We start from the raw sequence: 19,186 nt of genomic DNA, 5'->3' as shown, positions 1-19,186 counted from the left end.
TTAATGGTTTGGAAACTGAGGACACTAATTATTGCAGTTTTAGTTGTCGGCTTTTGCACCTTTCGCAGATAACAGTCTGGATGGTTGCATTTCTTGATGCTGCGGTGGACTTTGTTACGTTACAACAGTTTTCTGAAGTACTCCTGAGCCCATGTGGCTATATTTATCATATTAGCATGGTGTTTTCTACTGCAATACTGTTTCAGGGCTTGAAAGTCATGCACATTCAACAGTAATTTCAGGCCTTACCTTAGACAGACTGAGATTTCCTCAGATTTCCTGCATCTTTCACAATATTGTGTACGGTAGATGGTAAAATACCTACATTTTTTATATTCTTGCATTGACAAATGTTGTTTTTGAACTGACCAACAATTTCTTCATCTCATAAGATTTGGTTCAACGTGGTGAGCCAGGATCACAGACTGATCTTATGGTGGATCCTCCTTTTATACTTAATCATGATTCCCTCGCTTGTTACTAATCCATAGTATAGGATAGTATCATTTGAATATTATGCAAACTTTTTACTCATTTTCCTTCTGTCCTAACTTTTTTGAGTGTGCTACAGGCAGGGAAAACAATGGAAATCTTTTCTTTCTACTTTCTTTAGTTAAATAAAGATTCAAGAATTTCTTTTTAAACTGCATTTTACTAAACGTCCCAACTTTTCTGAAAATAGGGTTTGCACATTTTCTAATGTACTTATAAATTACAGAGTGAAGTCGGGTCAGCTGAGGCAGGTGGGATCAAACATCTGCACTGTTGCTCAGGATTAGCACAATCCCTTTGATCCAGGGAATGTGTGCAGGTGTTCCTCTTTGAAAACAGAACATTATTCAGCCTGTCTCCACCCCGACCCAATCCAGATTATCATTACAGACAATCTGAAGCACATACCACATACCAGCACTCGTGTGTGCCACTGTTGTTGCTGTGTTGACATCCTGACCCGGATATGTCAGCACATCTGGAAAAAAATCCCAAAGATTTCTTTACATGATTTTCATGCGTGGGTAGAGCTTTGGTCTATCAATTTAAAGGTTGAGAGTTCTAACCCCAGCTCTGCCATGCAGCCACTGTTGGGCCCTTGAGAAAGGCCCTTAATATATAATATCTGAATATATGACAGATTAAGCTAATCTATTCTGTTCTATTCTATTCTATTATAATACAGTGTATCACAAAAGTGAGTACACCCCTCACATTTCTGCAGATATTTAAGTATATCTTTTCATGGGACAACACTGACAAAATGACACTTTGACACAATGAAAAGTAGTCTGTGTGCAGCTTATATAACAGTGTAAATTTATTCTTCCCTCAAAATAACTCAATATACAGCCATTAATGTCTAAACCACCAGCAACAAAAGTGAGTACACCCCTTAGTAAAAGTTCCTGAAGTGTCAATATTTTGTGTGGCCACCATTATTTCCCAGAACTGCCTTAACTCTCCTGGGCATGGAGTTTACCAGAGCTTCACAGGTTGCCACTGGAATGCTTTTCCACTCCTCCATGACGACATCACGGAGCTGGCGGATATTCGAGACTTTGCGCTCCTCCACCTTCCGTTTGAGGATGCCCCAAAGATGTTCTATTGGGTTTAGGTCTGGAGACATGCTTGGCCAGTCCATCACCTTTACCCTCAGCCTCTTCAATAAAGCAGTGGTCGTCTTAGAGGTGTGTTTGGGGTCATTATCATGCTGGAACACTGCCCTGCGACCCAGTTTCCGGAGGGAGGGGATCATGCTCTGCTTCAGTATTTCACAGTACATATTGGAGTTCATGTGTCCCTCAATGAAATGTAACTCCCCAACACCTGCTGCACTCATGCAGCCCCAGACCATGGCATTCCCACCACCATGCTTGACTGTAGGCATGACACACTTATCTTTGTACTCCTCACCTGATTGCCGCCACACATGCTTGAGACCATCTGAACCAAACAAATTAATCTTGGTCTCATCAGACCATAGGACATGGTTCCAGTAATCCATGTCCTTTGTTGACATGTCTTCAGCAAACTGTTTGCGGGCTTTCTTGTGTAGAGACTTTAGAAGAGGCTTCCTTCTGGGGTGACAGCCATGCAGACCAATTTGATGTAGTGTGCGGCGTATGGTCTGAGCACTGACAGGCTGACCCCCCCCCCCCACCTTTTTAATCTCTGCAGCAATGCTGACAGCACTCCTGCGCCTATCTTTCAAAGACAGCACTCTTTGGACGACCAACGCGAGGTCTGTTCTGAGTGGACCCTGCTCTTTTAAAACGCTGGATGATCTTGGCCACTGTGCTGCAGCTCAGTTTCAGGGTGTTGGCAATCTTCTTGTAGCCTTGGCCATCTTCATGTAGCGCAACAATTCGTCTTTTAAGATCCTCAGAGAGTTCTTTGCCATGAGGTGCCATGTTGGAACTTTCAGTGACCAGTATGAGAGAGTGTGAGAGCTGTACTACTAAATTGAACACACCTGCTCCCTATGCACACCTAAGACCTAGTAACACTAACGAGTCACATGACATTTTGGAGGGAAAATGACAAGCAGTGCTCAATTTGGACATTTAGGGGTGTAGTCTCTTAGGGGTGTACTCACTTTTGTTGCCGGTGGTTTAGACATTAATGGCTGTATATTGAGTTATTTTGAGGGAAGAATAAATTTACACTGTTATATAAGCTGCACACAGACTACTTTTCATTGTGTCAAAGTGTCATTTTGTCAGTGTTGTCCCATGAAAAGATATACTTAAATATCTGCAGAAATGTGAGGGGTGTACTCACTTTTGTGATACACTGTATATTCTATTATATTATGTTCTGTTCTGTTCTATTCCATTCTGTTCTATTCTATTCCATTCTGTTCTATTCTATTCAGTTCTATTCTATTCCATTTTGTTCTATTCTATTCTGTTATATTCTATTCCATTCTGTTATATTCTATTCCATTTTGTTCTATTCTGTTATATTCCATTATGTTCTATTCTATTCCATTTTGTTCTATTGTATTCTGTTCTATTTTGTTCTATTCTATTCTATTCTGTTCTATTCTATTCCATTCTGTTCTTTTATATTCTGTTCTATTCTGTTCTATTCTGTTCTATTCCATTCTGTTCTATTCCGTTCTATTCTGTTTTGTTCTATTCTGTTCTGTTCTGTTTTTTTCTATTCTGTTCTGTTTTATTCTATTCTGTTCTATTCTGTTCTGTTTTATTCTATTCTATTCTGTTCTGTTTTATTCTATTCTGTTCTAGTCTATTCCATTGTGTTCTATTTTGTTCTGTTTTATTTTATTATGTTCTATTCTATTCCATTCTGTTGTGTTCTTTTCCATTTTGTTCTATTCTATTCTGTTCTATTCTATTCCATTCTGTTCTATTCTATTCCGTTCTTTTATATTCTGTTCTATTCTGCTCTATTCCATTCTGTTCTATTCTGTTCTATTCCGTTCTATTCTGTTCTGTTTTGTTCTATTCTGTTCTATTCTATTCAATTCAATTCTGCTATATTCTATTCTGTTCTATACTGTTCTGTTTTATTCTATTCTGTTCTGTTCTATTCCATTGTGTTCTATTTTGTTCTGTTTTATTCTATTACGTTCTATTATATTCTGTTATGTTTTAGTCTATTCTGTTTTATTCTATTCTGTTCTATTCTATTCTGTTTTATTCTATTGTATTCTGTTCTGTTCTATTCTGTTCTATTTTATTCTGTTCTATTCTATTTTATTCTGTTCTATTCTATTCTATTTTATTCTGTTCTATTCTATTCTATTCTATTCTATTCTATTCTATTCTATTCTATGAAGCCTAACAGTCTACAATTTCCAGTCCTGAGTTCCTTTGGTACATCATGTGATTATTCAGGTTCTAATTGATGCAAGTGCATTCTCCCTTCAGGGCCGAGCCAATTCTCCTGAGGATCAAGGAGGACAGGACCCGAATCATCTCGCCCTCCTTTGACAACATTAAATACGACACCTTCGAGATAGAGGAGTACCCGCTCTCTGCTCAAGGCTTCGACTGGCAGCTGTGGTGTCGCTACCTAAACCCCCCCAAGTCTTGGTGGAATCTCAACAACACCACAGCTCCAATCAGGTCAAGTTTTTTAATAATACTTTTTGTGATCAAATTAGCTGTTCGGTTGAGGCTCATTAAAAAATACTGCGTTTCTAGGTAAAACACAATATCTCCAACATCTCATCACAAAAGCATTTTCGATTTAAGTATTTCCATCACACGTTTCCACTGTGTGATCATCCCTTCTAGATGCCTCAGAGCCCAGAGAAGTTGACGCCGCTTCTGGACATGGTTAACATAAGGCTTCTTTTTTGCACAGTAAAGTTTTAAGTGGCATTTGTGCATGTAACTCTGTATTGAAGTGCTTGATAAAGGTTTGCCAAAGTAATCCCTCACCCATGTGGTTATATCAGCTATTGTTGAGTGGCAGTTCTTGATGCAGTGCCTGAGGGATGAAAGATCACGGGCGTTCAGCTTCAGCTTGCGTCCTTTGCCTTTACGCACTGAAATTCCTCCCGATTCCTTGAATCGTTTAATGATATTATGCACTGTAGAGGGAGAAATATGCAAATCCCTTCCAATCCTTTTTTGAGGTTCATTGTTTTTAAACATTTCAATAATTTTCTCACACATTTGTTGATAAACTGGAGATCCTCTGATCGTCTTTGCTCATCAAAGAATCAGCCTTTCCTGGATGCTGCTTTTGTACCAAACCATGATTACAATCACCTGTTGACATCACCTGTTTGGAATCACATCATTATTTAGTTTTTTCACCTCATTGCTAGCCCTAAATTGCCCCCGTCCCAACTTTTTTTGGAATGTGTTGCAGACCTGAAATGCAGGAATGGAGGTAAATTAACAAATTAAATTGTTGAGCAGACAAAACATGAAATATCTCAGGTTCAAACTGTCTGTAATCAAATAAAAGTCAAAGTAAATGTAAGAAACACTGTGTATTTATTTTATTTGCATTTCCCATACTGCCCCAACTTTTTCTAATTTGGGCTTGTAAATGCTTTAAGGATACATTTTAGTATTACAGCTTTAATGTTTTGACAGTGAATGTGAATGGTGTATTCATAGCCGTGTTGCTGTGTGTTTGTCTGCAGGAGTCCTGCTCTGATTGGCTGCTTTGTGGTGGACAGAGTGTACTTTGAAGAGATCGGGCTGCTGGATGAAGGCATGGAAATCTACGGCGGGGAAAATGTGGAGTTGGGCGTCAGGGTGAGTAATGAGCGTGCTCTTCACTTGGCTTGGCTAATGAAGATAATGGCCTTTCTGCTGAAGGATTAACAACTATAATGATCTGTCCCCGCTTTACCGGTGCCCATAGAAATGTTGACACTTATTCAGGTGACCACTTATCACACTGATGGGCCGGATGGAGCCTGATGCATAAATGAAAACTGCAACTGCTCTTTGAGGCAGTGTGCTGGATCTGCAGTGGATATATCACATTTGATTTCATCTGGTTCTGTAAAGACGTGCTATAATTTTCTATATAATTAATAATTTAAATTTATTTTATACCTAGAGAGAAAAAGTAAGTATGGTAAATTTGTTCCTAGGTATTTCTAACACTATGTTTAGCCGGTCAAACCAGCTATTTCAGGCCTGAAATGTTTTATTCATTCATTCATTCATTTCCCTGTGTCTGTGTGGGTTTCCTCCTGGAGCTCTGGTTTCCTCCCACAGTCCAAAGACATGCAAGTGAGGTGAAATGGAGATACTAAATTGTCCATGACAGAGCAGCACGGTGACTTAGTGGGTAGCACTGTCATCTCACAGCAAGAAGGTCCTGGGTTCGATCCCCAGGCGTGGCGGTCCAGGTCCTTTCTGTGTGGAGTTTGCATGTTCTCCCCGTGTCTGCGTGGGTTTCCTCCAGGAGCTCCGGTTTCCTCCCACAGTCCAAAAACATGCAGTCAGATTAATTGGAGACACTGAATTGCCCTATAGGTGAATGGATGTGTGTATGTGTGTCTGCCCTGTGATGGACTGGCACCCCATCCAGGGTGTTCCTTGCGCCCATTAAAAAGCTGGGACAGGCTCCGGCAACCCTCCGCGAGTGAGTGAGATGTACCACATATGTATCAAAGCCAAACATTTCCAGTTTAGAACCTTGTTGTTCATAAAAAATGGAATCATGTTAATTAGTGCTTTGATTGATTATTGATTAGAAATGATTGGTCTCATATCAATAAAACTTTACTGTTCTTTGTTTAGAAAAGAATTTGAATAATAACGTTTTGCTTTAATGCAATCTTTAAAAGACTTGGAAATTAAAGCATGGACTAAAAACATTGCCAGATTGGCAGAAATGGGTGTTAGTTCCCTCTGGCTAAGCTAAAAATAGATTGCTTAAAAATGCAGCATGTATTAAAAGCAGAAGCACCACAGATTCTGCTTTCAGCTAAAAGCTAGAAACTTTCAGTCCTCAGGACTGCAGTCAACGATTTCCTGTACACACGAAACCTGAATGCAGTAATATAATCATCGATCACTTTAAAAGCGGTGAAGTGAGGATTTTAACCCGTACTGGCCAGGCCGAACCCCTTCTGCAAGTCTATGGCTCTCCTTGGCCAGTACGGGCTAGTGAAAGCAACTGAGGAACTACAGTAGAGATTTGAACATGACTAAATCTAAATTGAGAGAAAATGCTACAAAAAAGACCTTCCTTAGATTTCCAGTTTAGACCTTCGGTGTTCATAGTTTGTTTCTACACTCACTGTCCATGTTATCAGCTCCACTTACCATATAGAAGCACTTTGTAGTTCTACAATTACTGACTGTAGTCCATCTGTTACTCTACATACTTTTTAGCCTGCTTTCACCCTGTTCTTCAATGGTCAGGACCCCCAGAGGACCTCTACAGAGTAGGTATTATTTGGGTGGTGGATGATTGTCATTACTGACATGGTGGTGGTGTGTTAGTGTGTGTTGTGCTGGTATGAGTAGATCAGACACAGCAGTGCTGCTGGAGTTTTAAAATACCGTGTCCACTCACTGTCCACTCTATTAGACACTCCTACCTGGTTGGTCCACCTTGTAGATGTAAAGTCAGAGACAATCGCTCATCTATTGCTGCTGTTTGAGTTGGTCATCTTCTAGACCTTTATCAGTGGTCACAGGACGCTGCCCATGGGGCGCTGTTGGCTGGATATATTTTTGGTTGGTGGACTATTCCTACTTAGAAACATGAGAGAGGTCTGTAATTTTCATCATAGGTACACTTCAACTATGAGAGACTAAATGAGAAAAAAAATCCAGGAAATCACATTGTAGGATTTTTAAAGAATTTATTTGTAAATTATGGTGGAAAATAAGTATTTGGTCAATAACAAAAGTTCAACTCAATACTTTGTAACATAACCTTTGTTGGCAATGACAGAGGTCAAACGTTTCCTGTAAGTCTTAACCAGGTTTGCACACACTGTAGCTGGTATTTTGGCCCATTCCTCCATGCAAATCTCCTCTAGAGCAGTGATGTTTTGGGGCTGTCGCTGGGCAACACGGACTTTCAACTCCCTCCACAAATTTTCTATGGGGTTAAGGTCTGGAGACTGGCTAGGCCACTCCAGGACCTTGAAATGCTTTTTACGAAGCCACTCCTTCGTTGCCCGAGCGGTGTGTTTGGGATCATTGTCATGCTGGAAGACTCAGCCACGTTCCATCTTCAATGCTCTCACTGATGGAAGGAGGTTTTGGCTTAAAATCTCACGATACATGGCCCCGTTCATTCTTCCCTTAACACGGATCAGTCGTCCTGTCCCCTTTGCAGAAAAACAGCCCCAAAGCATGATGTTTCCACCCCCATGCTTCACAGTAGGTATGGTGTTCTTGGGATGCAACTCAGCATTCTTCTTCCTCCAAACACGACGAGTTGAGTTTTTACCAAAAAGTTCCATTTTGGTTTCATCTGACCACATGATATTCTCCCAATCCTCTTCTGGATCATCCATATGCTCTCTGGAAAACTTCAGACGGGCCTGGACATGTACTGGCTTAAGCAGGGGGACACGCCTGGCACTGCAGGATTTGAGTCCCTCTCGGCGTAGTGTGTTACTGATGGTAGCCTTTGTTACTTTGGTCCCAGCTCTCTGCAGGTCATTCATCAGGTCCCTCCGTGTAGTTCTGGGATTTTTGCTCACCGTTCTCATGATCATTTTGACCCCACGGGATGAGATCTTGCGTGGGGCACCAGATCGAGGGAGATTATCAATGGTCTTGTATGTCTTCCATTTTCTTACAATTGTTCCCACAGTTGATTTATTCACACCAACCTGCTTGCCTATTGCAGATTCACTCTTCCCAGCCTGGTGCAGGTCTACAATTTTCTTCCCGGTGTCCTTCGACAGCTCTTTGGTCTTGACCATGGTTGAGTTTGGAGTCTGACTGTTTGAGGCTGTGGACAGGTGTCTTTTATACAGATAACGAGGTCAAACAGGTGCCATTAATACAGGTAACGAGTGGAGGACAGAAGAGCTTCTTAAAGAAGAAGTTACAGGTCTGTGAGAGCCAGAAATCTTGCTTGTTTGTGGGTGACCAAATACTTATTTTCCACCATAATTTACAAATAAATTCTTTAAAAATCCTACAATGTGATTTCCTGGATTTTTTTTCCTCATTTTGTCTCTAATAGTTGATGTGTACCTATGATGAAAATTACAGACCTCTCTCATCTTTCTAAGTAGGAGAACTTGCACAATCAGTGGCTGACTAAATACTTTTTGGCCCCACTGTAGCTCTATTTAAAGCAGAATCACCACAAATTCAGCTTTTAGCTAAATGCTGAAACTTGACTTCATCAGGACCGCAGTCAACTATTTCCTGTACACACAAAACCTGCATGCAGTAATATAATCATTGATCACTTTAAAAGTGCTGAAGTGAGGAGGAGGAGGAGGGTGTGATATGTCTCTCTTTCATGGGTTTTTTTCCTGATAATGGGTGGCTGATTGCTTTTCTGTAAGAACATGTAATTTTATCCCGACCTCTTTCACCGCCTTTTGTATCAAAGAAAAGTGAATCATTCTGATTGCATCACAAATCAGCAGTCACAAAAAAGACCCTGCATGCTTTAGGCAGCTGTAGGTAGCAGGTATTCCATGAAAGGTGATCCTGGTGTTGAGGGGTTAACTGTGTAGGAGATCATGGGCTGTTATGTAGGAGCAGAAGGTGAGGAGAAAGCTGCAGGACGTGAAACGAGCAGGAGTTAACAGGGTGTCGGTGATAATTGTGAGGTCCTGGCATTGAGCCTGGCACAGCAGTACCGCTTCAGCCCCAGCAGAGACCAGCTGCAGGCACCATATTGGGACCGCATGCTCTGTCACTCCATGCCACAGATACTCTTTTTCAGAAGACAAGAGTCTCTTCTCGCACCAGCGGTTCTCATCCTTTTTTCCTTTCTTAGACCCCACTGTGTTAAAGAAAAAAAATTTGGGACCCCTTTGACATGGGTTATGATATTATCCTTACACTTTTAGCAAGGATGACAAAAGGTATTATGATCCTTGCTCAAGGTAAATTTGATGAATCCATGATGAAGGTAAAAATCTTGGTATTTTTTGATTATGATTGATGTAGTGCTTTTACTTCTGGTGAACTGGTGGTGGGAGCTTCCTCAGCTGAATCAGAATCTTTCCTAGTGGCCGTCCATTGACCTTTGCACTCTTGTGGTGGATATGTGTCCATTCTTAAAGACCCAACGTAGATTATAGGCAGTTTAAAATAGATCTTTATGACATCACAATAAATCTCCCATTCAAAAAAGTCTTAATACACACACTACATTAGTAAATCAGCCTGCACGTTTTAGCTGAGTGTTAATACACACACTACATCAGTAAATCAGCCTGCACGTTTTAGCTGGTGTTACGACATTTAAAAGAGTGTTAATACACACACTACATCAGTAAATCATCCTGCACGTTTTAGTGTTAATACACACACTACATTAGTAAATCAGACTGCACGTTTTAGCTGGTGTTACGATGTTTAAAAGAATGTTAATACACACACTACATCAGTAAATAAGACTGCACATTTTAGCTGGTGTTACGATATTTAAAAGAGTGTTAATACACACACTACATTAGTAAATCAGCCCGCATGTTTTAGTGTTAATACACACACTACATTAGTAAATCAGTCTGCATGTTTTAGTGTTAATACACACACTACATTAGTAAATCAGCCTGCATGTTTTAGTGTTAATACACTTACTACATTAGTAAATCAGACTGCACGTTTTAGCTGGTGTTACAATGTTTAAAAGAATGTTATTACACACACTACATCAGTAAATAAGACTGCACATTATAGCTGGTGTTACGACATTTAAAAGAGTGTTAATACACACACTACATTAGTAAATCAGCCTGCATGTTTTAGTGTTAATGCACTTACTACATTAGTAAATCAGACTGCACGTTTTAGCTGGTGTTACAATGTTTAAAAGAATGTTATTACACACACTACATCAGTAAATAAGACTGCACATTATAGCTGGTGTTACGACATTTAAAAGAGTGTTAATACACACACTACATTAGTAAATCAGCCCGCATGTTTTAGTGTTAATACACACACTACATTAGTAAATCAGCCTGCATGTTTTAGTGTTAATACACACACTACATTAGTAAATCAGACTGCACGTTTTAGCTGGTGTTACAATGTTTAAAAGAATGTTATTACACACACTACATCAGTAAATAAGACTGCACATTATAGCTGGTGTTACGACATTTAAAAGAGTGTTAATACACACACTACATTAGTAAATCAGCCTGCATGTTTTAGTGTTAATGCACTTACTACATTAGTAAATCAGACTGCACGTTTTAGCTGGTGTTACAATGTTTAAAAGAATGTTATTACACACACTACATCAGTAAATAAGACTGCACATTTTAGCTGGTGTTACGACATTTAAAAGAGTGTTAATACACACACTACATTAGTAAATCAGCCCGCATGTTTTAGTGTTAATACACACACTACATTAGTAAATCAGCCTGCATGTTTTAGTGTTAATACACACACTACATTAGTAAATCAGACTGCACGTTTTAGCTGGTGTTACAATGTTTTAAAGAGTGTTAATACACATACTACATTAGTAAATCAGCCTGCACGTTTTAGTGTTAATACACACACTACATTAGTAAATCAGCCTGCATGTTTTAGTGTTAATACACACACTACATTAGTAAATCAGCACCACAGCGTCTCCTAGTTTCTGTCTGTACTGTGTGTATGTGCTCACTTGTACAAATGTTTCCAGAATGAATGAATGATGGTTCGCTTTATCCGAACTGATGTTGTGTGGAATTGGTATTGGCGCAGTGAAGTGAACTCACTTGACTCAAATGAATCGCTTTTTTTGGGGAGTAAATGCTGAGTGACAGAAGTCTGCACATTTGGGCAAACGACAGAGCAGATCTCTTTAGACCTGGCTGTCGGCCGAGTCCTGGCAGCAGAGATACATCAAAGCAGCCAGCTGCACGCACACACACACACACACACACACACATTATGCCTGTCGGAAAATTAGTAGAGACATTGCTTGGGCATACCTACACCGATCAGCCATAACATTAAAACCACCTCCTTGTTTCTACACACATTGTCCATTCTATCGGCTTTACTTACCATATAGAAGCACTTTGTAGTTCTACAATTACTGACTGTAGTCCATCTGTTTCTCTGAATGCTTTGTTAGGCCCCTTTCATGCTGTTCTTCAATGGTCAGGACTCTCCCAGGACCACTACAGAGTAGGTATTATTTGGGTGGTGGATCATTCTCAGCACTGCAGTGACACTGACATGGTGGTGGTGTGTTAGTGTGTGTTGTGCTGGTATAAGTGGATAAAACACAGCAGCGCTGATGGAGTTAATAAAAGATAAATGAAGGGGTTATAAAATCCTGATTCTATAAATCTCTTAAATTGTTTGAATCTTTACAGCATGACCACTTTTATTTAAGGCCTCCAGTTTCTATAATCCTTTGTAAAGTTTCCATCTCTGCGTGCAGTATAATGCACTACAAATCAGTTTTGCAGTTCATAGGTGCTCTATTGAAGCCATTAAGGTCTTTTTTCTTTCCTCTAGGAAACTCTGAAATTTAATGGACAAAATTGCACTTACTGCTTACTTTAGAACTGCTTGGTTTGATAGCCGTGGTTATTTCATGATTGCTCTTCGTTCGGCGAGGACTTTGTATGTAGAGCAGCGGGCGCTTCTGTGCCTCGTTCAAACAGTGTGGCAGTGTAAGTGGGGCGAGAATTAAACAGCCTTGTCACACTCATTCTCACACCAACACTTTGTACTTGTACGTTCAAGCTCAACACTCGTGTACTGTGAAGGTTTAGACGTTGTGTGTTTTTGTCGCAGGGATGTTCACAAGTCACAAAATACGAGTCCGAGTCAAGTCACGAGTCTTTAGGCTAGAGTCCGAGTCAAGTCATGAGTCTTTAGGCTAGAGTCCGAGTCAAGTCACGAGTCAATATAATCTACAAAGAACATATATTAGAATTGTAGCGTAGAAATAAACAAATAATATGTAAGTTTTCATTGCAAAACAAAAGCGCCCGATAAATTACGGCACAGCGGCCAAAATCCAAAACACAGCAAAAAAATCATAACCACTGCTTACCTTAGCTTATGTTCTTCCAGATGCTATTAAATTTATAACCGTGTGTCCCATTAGGAATATAATCAGTTATTTTGTAAATGTGCTTATAATTAAAAACCTCCAAACTTTTCTTGGTTGTGAAGTAAAACACTCATTAGAAAGCCAATCAGGCGTTTCATTGACACATCATCTGTGTGATGCAAACGGAATAAATGCAAATAACAGCATTTCTTACTAAAAATTTAAATCAGAAGCTCTGATTGGTTCAGAAAGCGGTCGTTCAACCATTAGCGCCAATTCTGTAGGAGCGTTTCATTCACCCAGCTGTTCCTCTGAAGTGCACTACGTAGGTTATTCCACCATTATAAGTGAGATTCCAATCCAAAGGAGGGAGTAGGGAGTGACAGTTCATCACTACGCCGGAAGCTGGCTGGAACATTTACCCATTGTGTGCGTTGCGGGTTAAGACAGCCGGAGCATTATTAGAGAGCAGAAATATATACAGGGGTTGGACAAAATAACTGAAACACCTGGTTTTAGACCACAATAATTTATTAGTATGGTGTAGGGCCTCCTTTTGCGGCCAATACAGCGTCAATTCGTCTTGGAAATGACATATACAAGTCCTGCACAGTGGTCAGAGGGATTTTAAGCCATTCTTCTTGCAGGATAGTGGCCAGGTCACTACGTGATGCTGGTGGAGGAAAACGTTTCCTGACTCGCTTCTCCAAAACACCCCAAAGTGGCTCAATAATATTTAGATCTGGTGACTGTGCAGGCCATGGGAGATGTTCAACTTCACTTTCATGTTCATCAAACCAATCTTTCACCAGTCTTGCTGTGTGTATTGGTGCATTGTCATCCTGATACACGGCACCGCCATTGGATGCACATGGTCCTCCAGAATGGTTCGGTAGTCCTTGGCAGTGATGCGCCCATCTAGCACAAGTATTGGGCCAAGGGAATGCCATGATATGGCAGCCCAAACCATCACTGATCCACCCCCATGCTTCACTCTGGGCATGCAACAGTCTGGGTGGTACGCTTCTTTGGGGCTTCTCCACACCGTAACTCTCCCGGATGTGGGGAAAACAGTAAAGGTGGACTCATCAGAGCACAATACATGTTTCACATTGTCCACAGCCCAAGATTTGCGCTCCTTGCACCATTGAAACCGACGTTTGGCATTGGCACGAGTGACCAAAGGTTTGGCTATAGCAGCCCGGCCGTGTATATTGACCCTGTGGAGCTCCCGACGGACAGTTCTGGTGGAAACAGGAGAGTCGAGGTGCACATTTAATTCTGCCGTGATTTGGGCAGCCGTGGTTTTATGTTTTTTGGATACAATCCGGGTTAGCACCCGAACATCCCTTTCAGACAGCTTCCTCTTGCGTCCACAGTTAATCCTGTTGGATGTGGTTTGTCCTTCTTGGTGGTATGCTGACATTACCCTGGATACCGTGGCTCTTGATACATCACAAAGACTTGCTGTCTTGGTCACAGATGCGCCAGCAAGACGTGCACCAACAATTTGTCCTCTTTTGAACTCTGGTATGTCACCCATAATGTTGTGTGCATTGCAATGTTTTGAGCAAAACTGTGCTCTTACCCTGCTAATTGAACCTTCACACTCTGCTCTTACTGGTGCAATGTGCAATTAATGAAGATTGGCCACCAGACTGGTCCAATTTAGCCATGAAACCTCCCACACTAAAATGACAGGTGTTTCAGTTATTTTGTCCAACCCCTGTATATATATATATATATATATCAATATACACGGCCGGGCTGCTATAGCCAAACCTTTGGTCACTCGTGCCAATGCCAAACGTCGGTTTCAATGGTGCAAGGAGCGCAAATCTTGGGCTGTGGACAATGTGAAACATGTATTGTTCTCTGATGAGTCCACCTTTACTGTTTTCCCCACATCCGGGAGAGTTACGGTGTGGAGAAGCCCCAAAGAAGCGTACCACCCAGACTGTTGCATGCCCAGAGTGAAGCATGGGGGTGGATCAGTGATGGTTTGGGCTGCCATATCATGGCATTCCCTTGGCCCAATACTTGTGCTAGATGGGCGCGTCACTGCCAAGGACTACCGAACCATTCTGGAGGACCATGTGCATCCAATGGCGGTGCCGTGTATCAGGATGACAATGCACCAATACACACAGCAAGACTGGTGAAAGATTGGTTTGATGAACATGAAAGTGAAGTTGAACATCTCCCATGGCCTGCACAGTCACCAGATCTAAATATTATTGAGCCACTTTGGGGTGTTTTGGAGAAGCGAGTCAGGAAACGTTTTCCTCCACCAGCATCACGTAGTGACCTGGCCACTATCCTGCAAGAAGAATGGCTTAAAATCCCTCTGACCACTGTGCAGGACTTGTATATGTCATTTCCAAGACGAATTGACGCTGTATTGGCCGCAAAAGGAGGCCCTACACCATACTAATAAATTATTGTGGTCTAAAACCAGGTGTTTCAGTTATTTTGTCCAACCCCTGTATATATATATACTGTATATATACAGTATATATGTCACACGTAACTAATGTTAACACATGCTGACTTTTGTTGTCTACAAGTCATTTTTTGCGAGTCACGAGTCTGCCTTGCGAGAATTCGAACACAGAACTTTTTGTTATGTTTCTTGTACTTCATGGTCTGGTTTTTGTCTGGAAAATGCTGTTCAAATATCCCAGGGAAAAATGAAGTCATGGATGACCTAAGCATTTCCAACCATGCAGGTAAACCTAAAAAATACAGAAATAAGAACTTGGTTCTCTTACATTTCTTTCAGAAGAATTTCTCTAGATCAGGGGTTCCCAAACTTGGATTGAGATCTACTATTTTATTTGACAGGTCATCACAATCTCCTTTTTAAAATCATCATTTTTAAAGAAGCTTCAAAGCTTTTTTAAATGCGCCTCAGTTGCCTATATTGATAATCAGCTTTACAGGGCAAGCGACTCAAAGGTTACACTAACCTTATTCTGATGATTTGCACTAAATGATATCAGTCAGGTTACTGTAGTCTTGACAGCAGCTGCTGATGCCAATTCTCAAGCAGGCTGCCAAGTGTTAGAAGCAACTCAAGGATGTTTTTTGCTATTTTATTTATCATTTTTACCCTTTTTCTCACAGTTCATTGTAGCCAATTAGTCTGCCGCTGCTAGGGAACCCGGGCAGGTCCGAGGAGGGTATATTTGCCTGACACACGCTCCCTCCAATGCATGTGCAGTCCACTTACCCCTTTTTATTTGCCCATACTTTGGTAGATTCATACATGAGGCCAGTCTTGTGCATGGAGAGTCACACACTGATCTCCGCATTCCTCCACTTTCTGTACAGGCACCTTGGGTTACTAACCAGGGTCCTTACACAGCATCAAAGACCCCGCCCACTTTTTAGCCGACCGGTAACAGAGGTGAGATTCGAACTGTAAGAGTTCAGAATCCCAGTGGAATATCCCGCTGTGCCACCTGGGCACCCTAGCTCAAGGATAATTCAAGCAAACAGGATGCAGTCAACCACAATTTGGAGCACAAAAGATCTGAACTCAACATCCACTTAATGACAACACAAATTTGTGCAGAATTTCAAGGGGTCTGAATACTTTCTGAATCCATTGTGCATATATTTTCCAGGCTTAGCTAAATAACTGCAGCATAGACTCAGGAAGTGACACGCCAACACTAGACTCAGACCAAAATGAAACCAGACTCGTAGGCGTCTCTGAAGTGCTCTTCAAGATGCTGTACAAACGTTATGTAACAAATATTAATCTATACATAGGACTTATGCAACAAAATAACACAGATTTTTTCATAGTCACTTATGCTGTGTTAAAATACTGATGCCAGAAAATCCTTAATTTATTGTTAAGATGATTTAGTCATATCTACTTCCCACCAGCAAAGTGCTGGTGCCAGAGCTGGTGCCGGTTCCTGCAGACTAGCAAACCTTTTAAGAACAGACCCATGTTTGAAGTGGTTTGAGAGCCCATTGATTACGTTTGTGGATATGGGAGTTCCTTCATCCGGAAACTGGAGTCTGGAGACGCTGCATAAAAAGCATGGTGGAACGCACTCTTTTTTGGCAAATTTTACAAGCAGGACAGGATGAAAGAGCTTTGTTTGCTTTATCTATTATGCTTTTTATTGGGGCGGCTCGGTGGGTAGCACTGTCGCCTCACAGCAAGAAGGTCCTGAATTTGATCCCCAGTTGGGGCGGTCCGGGTCCTTTTTGTGTGTTCTGCCCATGTAAGACATGACCTTAAAATCCTAATAAATAAATATGCTTTTTATTAACCCATACTTTGGTGGATTCATACATGAGGCCAGTCTCCTGCATGGAGCGTCACTAACTGATCTCTGCATTTCACCACTTTCTGTACAGGCTCCTAACCAGGGTCTATACACAGTGTCGAAGACCCTGCACACTTTTTTGTCCAGACTTTTCCCACCCAGCAGACTTTGTGGCCAATTTTGTGGGGGGGTCTTAACCTTCAAATGCTTGCTTCGTATTCCGTCTAAATGTACACCACTTTTGAATAAAACCATCTGCCAAATGGCGTACATGTAATGTAAAACCTATGTGTGTTTTTGCATGCAGGTGTGGCAGTGTGGTGGTAGCGTGGAGGTTCTGCCCTGCGCCCGCGTCGCCCACATTGAACGTGCTCACAAACCCTACACCGAGGACCTGACCGCACTGATGCGCCGGAATGCCCTCAGGGTGGCCGAGGTGTGGATGGACGAGTTCAAGAGCCACGTCTACATGGCCTGGAACATTCCACAAGAGGTGAGAGCTGGCTGGAGGGTCACTGTTGTTTTTTACTTTCTGCATCTGTCTGCATCTGGTTTTCGGAAATCAGACTGGTGCTACAGTGTCTGATATAGGTTTAGTGTTTAGTGTAATCAGTTCTGAACAGATGTTTTTTTAATCCATCCTGCTAGAGGTCTGCAGTGTGTTAGAACAGCGAGAAATCTTGCTGTTAATATCCTTCACCCCTAAGAAATCTCTGTTAACGTTGAATTTTTTTCCTAGTGTAACAGTACGGGGCCGTCGTCTCATTTTTTATCTCAAAATTCTCCACACATTTGCAGTTGGGGACAGGTCAGGACTGCAGGCAGGCCAGTCCAGTACCCGTACCCTCTTCTTCCACAGCCATGTCTTTGTAATGTGTGCAGCATGTGGTTTTGCATTGTCTTGTTGAAAAATGCATGAACGTCCCTGGAAAAGATGACGTCTTGGAGGCAGCATATGTTGCTCTAAGATCTCAATGTACTTTTCTGCATTAAAGCTGCCATCATAGAAGTGTAAATTACCTTTGCCAAGGGCACTGACACCGCCCCATATCATGTCGGACCCTGGCTTTTGGACTTGTTGCTGATAACAGTCTGGATGGTCCTTTTCATCTTTGGTCTTGAGCACACGGCGTCCATTTTTTCCAAAAAAGACCTGAAATGTTGATTCATTTGACCACAATACACGTTTCCATTGTGTGATGGTCCATCCTAGATGCCTCCGAGCCCAGGGAAGTCGACGCCGCTTCTGGACATGGTTGACATAATATTTTTGCACAGTAAAGTTTTTAAGTGGCATTTGTGCATGTAACTCTGTATTGTAGTGCTTGACAAAGGTTTGCCAACATAATCCCTCACTCATGTGGTTATATCAGCTATTCTATGCTGGCTAAGGTATCGAAGATCACGGGTGTTCAGCTTAAGCTTTACGCACTGAAATTCCTCCCGATTCCTTGAATTGGTTTAATGATATTATGCACTGTAGAGGGAGAAATATGCAAATCCCTTCCTATCTTTCTTTGAGGTACATTGTTTTTAAACATTTCAATCATTTTCTCACACATTTGTTGACAAACTGGAGATCCTCTGATCATCTTTGCTCATCAAAGAATCAGCCTTTCCTGGATGCTGCTTTTGTACCAAACCATGATTACAATCACCTGTTTGGAATCACATCATTATTAAGTTTTTTCACCTCATTACTCGCCCTAAATTGCCCCGTCCCAACTTTTTTTGGAATGTGTTGCAGGCCTGAAATGCAGATATAGACGTATATTAACAAGTTGAGCAGACAAAACATGAAATATCTCGGGTTCAAACTGTCTGCAATTAAATAAAAGTCGAAGTAAATGTAAGGAACACTGCATTTTTATTTTATCTGCATTTTCCATACTGTCCCAACTTTTTCTGTTTTTGGGTTGTAGAAATACAATTGGTTGAACTAACTACCAACTACTAAAAGAGGGCTAAATAACTAAACAATTTTGGTTTATATCTTTGTGAAAAGCAAAGTTTAGGAGGATACTTTGTAGACACTATATAATTGTGTTAAGCTACTGATTTCTCATTTAGAGCTCCCCAGTGCTGCTCGTGTCTTCCGGCCGCTAATCTCGTATTCAGAATCCTCCGCCAGATTGTGCATTCGTCAGCCAGACAGCAATTAAGAACATTTTAAAGGCAGTGAAGACGCCTTCAGCCTGACGATCGCCGATTTCCATGCTGCAGCTTCG

At 41.3% G+C, this 19,186-nt stretch overlaps 1 protein-coding gene across 1 annotated transcript in view; it reads left to right on the top strand.

Moving 5' to 3' along the window:
* The window catches only part of galnt18b (UDP-N-acetyl-alpha-D-galactosamine:polypeptide N-acetylgalactosaminyltransferase 18b), a 130,130-nt gene that overhangs the window by 90,500 nt on the left and 20,444 nt on the right, over window positions 1-19,186 (top strand). The window contains exons 5-7 of the mRNA XM_063012425.1: window positions 3,891-4,088; window positions 5,123-5,237; window positions 17,266-17,451. Of these exons, the coding sequence (XP_062868495.1) occupies window positions 3,891-4,088; window positions 5,123-5,237; window positions 17,266-17,451 (499 nt within the window). The remainder of the gene's footprint in view (window positions 1-3,890; window positions 4,089-5,122; window positions 5,238-17,265; window positions 17,452-19,186) is intronic.

The sequence above is a fragment of the Trichomycterus rosablanca genome, chromosome 17, assembly GCF_030014385.1.
Source record: "Trichomycterus rosablanca isolate fTriRos1 chromosome 17, fTriRos1.hap1, whole genome shotgun sequence".
In the NCBI taxonomy this organism is placed as follows: domain Eukaryota; kingdom Metazoa; phylum Chordata; class Actinopteri; order Siluriformes; family Trichomycteridae; genus Trichomycterus; species Trichomycterus rosablanca.
This window is presented reverse-complemented; position numbering and strand designations above follow the sequence as displayed.